Source organism: Pinus tabuliformis, chromosome 2_2 (genome assembly GCF_031772625.1).
Source record: "Pinus tabuliformis cultivar Carrire ecotype Pingquan chromosome 2_2, CPIR1, whole genome shotgun sequence".
Classification (NCBI taxonomy): Eukaryota; Viridiplantae; Streptophyta; class Pinopsida; order Pinales; family Pinaceae; genus Pinus; species Pinus tabuliformis.
In genome coordinates this window covers 655,538,964-655,544,564 of record NC_142300.1, presented here as the reverse complement: position 1 = coordinate 655,544,564, position 5,601 = coordinate 655,538,964, and the positions used below count along the sequence as shown (strand labels likewise).

Genomic DNA, 5,601 nt, shown 5'->3' with positions numbered 1-5,601 from the left:
AAGGAAGATCTTTTAGAAGCCCATCAATATCAATGTTTAGAACAATTTTCACTGCCCACTCTGAAGGGCAATGCATTTGGACACCTAGGTAAAACCTAATAATCATGTGTGTAAAGCAATGCTTACTGAACAACACCCTGCAAATATTTAATGATGCTTACTTTCCTAAACAATCCCAACTACAATAGCATTCTTTCTTTTTTTGCAGTTGTTGCTGATGAAACAAGGTGGTCCAATTATATATGGCAGTCCACTAGGTCGCCATTCAATCCATGTCATAGAGTACTTCCAGGTATATGATTAATGTTTGCTAATGCAGCATATGTTATTAAGGCATCTTACAATTTATTCAAGTCTCGTTGAATCTAGCAACTTGAAATGTTCTGGACAGGCTATTGAAGGTGTGACAAAGATTACTGATAAATGTAACCCTGCAACATGAATGCTAGAAATCAGCTCTAGAGCTGCTGAGGAGCGCCTTGAGATAGATTTTGCTGAAATTTATAAGAAGTCTCCTCTTTTCCAGTAAGTCTAGATCAAACGCTCTTATAATGCCCATAACAGATTTCAAAGAAATATGAATATCATATTCATGGATGTGCTATGGAAGAAAAACGGGAGGTTATATTGAGGGGGATATACATATCTCTGGTTTTCCAAAGGTACAGGAGACATTTGCTAGGGTTTCAGATTATTGCGAGAAAAATTAGATTCACTTTCCTCAGATAACATTACGAGAATCAGTAGTGTTCTCTGCTTACTTGCGCCTTTCACCAGAAATAGATACCAAGAGCAAGCAGGTAAATATTTATGGTGATTTTAATCTTAAAAATATACTCCTGATGCAACAGAAATGTTGAGAGCCGCTTATGAACCACCTGTTGACTTTAATATAGTTTCTTTCTTTCATTCTTAATATTGGGTTTCCTAAGATTGAGATTGTTCTATTTAACAGATGTTTGTGGATGAAGTGATGGAGCTTGTAGAGCTTGATAGCTTGAGAGACACGTTGGTGGGTCTTCCTGGTGTGAGTGGTCTATCAACTGAGCAACGGAAGAGACTAACCATTGTTGTAGAACTTGTTGCAAATCCTTCAATCATATTCATGGACGAGCCGACATCTGGTCTAGATGCCAGAGCTGCAGCTATCGTGATGCGTACAGTGGACACAGGCCGAATTGTAGTCTGTACTATCCATCAGCCAAGTATAGATATTTTTGAAGGATTTGATGAGGTAAGATACATCTCTAACTCCTTACAGGTTGTTAATATAGCCAAATCTGAAATTGTGATCAGACACCCACCTTCCCTGCTGAATCTGAAGACCCCACAAGAAAATTTATGTTCTAATGTGGAGTGTAAACCCTGGTAAGTGACGACTGACAATTGCAAGAATGCGTAAACCCTGGTAAGTGACCACTGACAATTGGAAGAATTCGATTTGTTCTCCGGTTAGGGTTTTACAATAGTTTCATTATTTCTGCTCTTTGTTGCTCTACAGGATGTCAGGCCCTCTACCGCGAAGGCTAATTTTAGCCACAAGAACGAGGTTGCCTCAGGAATAACTTGGGAATCTGGTCTTTTATTTCCTTCACCATTTCAGGTGCTTGCTCACATTCTGCTCTTTCAGGCTGTAGAGCAAGGTTTTTGTGAGGGTTTAGCATAATTTTGTGTTTGATTTTGAACTAAGATCATACTGATTGTGTAAATAATTTGGACTGCGTCTTCCTTTGGTTATTCCTCGACTAAATTATCCTATATGACAAAGGAACCCATGAATTTCTATGCTCTCCGGTTAGATTGTTTTATATATATGCATATTGCAGCTCTTGCATTAAACTCATCTCCTCTGTTGATATTATATACATTGCAACTTTGATATTACAGGAACATCACTGCTTTTTCTCATAGTAATGATAAAATTCAACTATTTTGATTCATTGTAATGTATGGTTCAAAATGCTGGTATGAAAACTATATGACAAAATACACATAAAAATTGAATACACATAAAAATTGTTACAGATGTATAGTAAAGGACTGGAATTTCCCTTTAGATTCAATTTATTGTTTTTATTCAATAATTATTTACTGGATGCATATAAAAATAAAAAACAATGTTTAATCCTTAATTTTTAAACAAAAATATAATAAATTTAATTAGATTGAACATTTGCAAGGCACTTGTTTAGAAAATCCAATTCTCTTAGGTTTGGGCAGATGCAAATTCAGAATGCTTATGACTGAATGTTGTGACTAGAGGAAAGCTTGCTTGTTGGATTCTCAGGCATATCCCTTACAAAGAAATAAGTCATGTTTTGCTGCAGAAATACCGTCTTTACCTGAAGAGACTAAACGGTTCGATTCCAGCACCATATCCAGTGGCTTCCTTCTAGAAAGGAAGATCTTTTAGAATCCCATCAATATCAATGTTTAGAACAATTTTCACTGCCCACTCTGAAGGGCAATGCATTTGGACACCTAGGTAAAACCTGATAATCATGTGTGTAAAGCAATGCTTACTGAACAACACCCTCCCAAACAATCCCAACTACAATAGCATTCTTTCTTTTTTTGCAGCTGCTGTTGATGAAACATGGTGGTCAAATTATATATGGCGGTCCACTAGGTTGCCATTCAATCCATGTCATAGAGTACTTCCAGGTATATGATTAATGTTTGCTAATGTAGCATATGTTATTAAGGCATCTTATAGTTTATTCAAGTCTCATTGAATTTAGCAACTTGAAATGTCCTGGACAGGCTATTGAAGGTGTGACAAAGATTACTGATAAATGTAACCCTGCAACATGGATGCTAGAAATCAGATCTAGAGCTGTTGAGGAGCGCCTTGAGATAGATTTTGCTGAAATTTATAAGAAGTCTCCTCTTTTCCAGTAAGTCTAGATCAAACGCTCTTATAATGCCCATAACAGATTTCAAAGAAATATGAATATCATATTCATGGATGTGCTATGGAAGAAAAACGGGAGGTTATATTGAGGGGGATATACATATCTCTGGTTTTCCAAAGGTACAGGAGACATTTGCCAGGGTTTCAGATTATTGCGAGCAAAATGATATTCACTTTCCTCAGATAACAGTACGAGAATCAGTAGTGTTCTCTGCTTACTTGCGCCTTTCACCAGAAATAGATACCAAGAGCAAGCAGGTAAATATTTATGGTGATTTTAATCTTAAAAATATACTCCTGATGCAACAGAAATGTTGAGAGCCGCTTATGAACCACCTGTGGACTTTAATATAGTTTCTTTCTTTCATTCTTAATATTGGGTTTCCTAAGATTGAGATTGTTCTATTTAACAGATGTTTGTGGATGAAGTGATGGAGCTTGTAGAGCTTGATAGCTTGAGAGACACATTGGTGGGTCTTCCTGGTGTGAGTGGTCTATCAACTGAGCAATGGAAGAGACTAACCATTGTTGTAGAACTTGTTGCAAATCCTTCAATCATATTCATGGACGAGCCGACATCTGGTTTGGATGCCAGAGCTACAGCTATCGTGATGCGTACAGTGGACACATGCCGAATTGTAGTCTGTACTATCCATCAACCAAGTATAGATATTTTTGAAGGATTTGATGAGGTAAGATACATCTCTAACTCCTTATAGGTTGTTAATATAGCCAAATCTGAAATTGTGATCAGACACCCACAAAAAAAATATGAAAGCGTACATGAGACCACATGTCATGGAAGGAAAAATATTTTTCACTAGAAATCCAAACCACTGACAATAATCATAGGGGGCCAATTGGTAGTGATGTATATAGAGTTCGGAGAGCTATAGTTAAATTTCAAATCCAAGGCCATGGAGTAAAATATTTAATATCAAAGGTCTTCAGCAAAATGGCTAGTTTTGAAAAGGTTATAAGATGGATTGTAGGAAGAAGTAGATGGTTCTGTAAATTTCTAGAAAGGAACATCTTTTAGAAGCCCACCAATATCAATGTTTAAAACAATTTTCACTGCCCACTTTGAAGGGCAATGCATTTGGACACCTAGGTAAAACCTGATAATCATGTGTGTAAAGCAATGCTTATTGAACAACACCTTGCAAATATTTAATGATGCTTACTTTCCCAAACAATCCCAACTACAAGAGCATTCTTTCTTTTTTTGCAGTTGCTGTTGATGAAACAAGGTGGTCAAATTATATATGGTGGTTCACTAGGTCGCCATTCAATCCATGTCATAGAGTACTTCCAGGTATATGATTAATGTTTGCTAATGCAACATATGTTATTAAGGCATCTTACAGTTTATTCAAGTCTCATTGAATCTAGCAACTTGAAATGTCCTGGACAGGCTATTGAAGGTGTGACAAAGATTACTGATAAATGTAACCCTGCAACATGGATGCTAGAAATCAGCTTTAGAGCTGCTGAGGAGCGCCTTGAGATAGATTTTGCTGAAATTTATAAGAAGTCTCCTCTTTTCCAGTAAGTCCAGATCAAACGCTCTTATAATGCCCATAACAGATTTCAAAGAAATATGAATATCATATTACATCAATTATTTGAGTGATATGGTGTTATCTTTTTTGCAGGTATCATATAGAGCTAGTTAAAGAATTATCCACACAAGTTCAAGGTGCCACGGATCTTTACTTTCCAACCAAGTTTGCCCAATCTACATGGGCCCAATTTACTGCTTGTCTGTGGAAGAAGCACTGGACATATTGGCGAAGCACAGATTACAATTTAGTCCGTTTGTTCTTCACATTTATATCGGCACTCTTTTTTGGCACCATCTACTGGCAGTGTGGAATGAAAATGTAAGTACGACAAACATTTGCTTAGCAATGATAATAAATAGAAAGTTTATATGGCTTATAATTTTAGTATTATATATCCATGATCCACAGATGTTCCAAACAATATATCAGGGGTGATGCCAAAATTGAAGCATTGCAACTTGATGGAGGAATTTTGGGTTAAGACCTTTTAATGTAAAAATCCTTTTAAATATAAAAAAGAACAAATTCATGACCAGAATCACAAAATTGGCAGAAAATATTTCTTGCCATGGGACCCGATAATTTTAAAAACAATAAGTATTAACTGTTTTGTTTGCATCTGTTGCAGAGAAACTAAAAACGACTTGTTAAAGGTCAGGGGGGCTTTGTATGGTGCAACTTTATTTCTGGGAGTCACTAATTCCTCTTTAGTGCAATCCATAGTGGCTGTGGAGCGAACTGTCTTTTATAGAGAAAAGGCAGCTGGAATGTACTCTGCTTTACCCTATGCTCTATCACAGGCAAGCTTAGTGACTATAAACCTTCTCAACCAAACTTTAAAATGATTTTCTACCTTCTTTAGCCCATATATATATATATATATATATATATATATGATAGCCTACAACTAAAACTTCACCTATTTTTCATTCTAATAATAAATATTTCAATCAGGAAAATACATTATATTTGATAAATTATAATAGATACTGACATTGCATTACTACATTAGATTGAAATATACCAATATGTTATCTAAATTGCACAATATGCTGTTTGTTTCAGATTGTAATTGAGATTCCCTACATACTTATTCAGACAGCCATGTATGGATTGCTCACG

The 5,601-nt window shown here is 36.0% G+C and overlaps 1 protein-coding gene and 1 long non-coding RNA gene across 2 annotated transcripts; both read left to right on the top strand.

The window, feature by feature from the left end:
- The first annotated feature begins 230 nt into the window (after positions 1–230).
- Positions 231–1,228, top strand: LOC149194325 (uncharacterized). The gene is made up of 3 exons (XR_016255065.1): positions 231–292; positions 392–800; positions 956–1,228. It is a non-coding gene; the product is annotated as an uncharacterized LOC149194325 (long non-coding RNA).
- Positions 1,229–2,578: 1,350 nt separating this feature from the next.
- On the top strand, positions 2,579–5,324 carry LOC149194324 (ABC transporter G family member 29-like). Its single transcript, XM_089407631.1, has 7 exons — positions 2,579–2,664; positions 2,764–3,172; positions 3,328–3,606; positions 4,146–4,229; positions 4,329–4,462; positions 4,570–4,797; positions 5,108–5,324. Exons 2-7 carry the CDS (start codon positions 2,969–2,971, stop codon positions 5,322–5,324), a joined length of 1,146 nt encoding a protein of 381 aa, XP_089263757.1. The 5' UTR covers positions 2,579–2,664; positions 2,764–2,968.
- The last annotated feature ends 277 nt before the right edge of the window (positions 5,325–5,601 follow it).

Excerpts from the sequence above, each read along its gene's own strand:
- LOC149194324 (XM_089407631.1), top strand. The coding sequence starts at position 2,969 with ATGTGCTATGGAAGAAAAACGGGAGGTTATATTGAGGGGGATATACAT. Across the intron at positions 3,173-3,327 it reads TAGATACCAAGAGCAAGCAG|ATGTTTGTGGATGAAGTGAT; the intron begins GTAAATATTTAT and ends TCTATTTAACAG. Across the intron at positions 4,798-5,107 it reads TGGCAGTGTGGAATGAAAAT|AGAAACTAAAAACGACTTGT; the intron begins GTAAGTACGACA and ends CATCTGTTGCAG.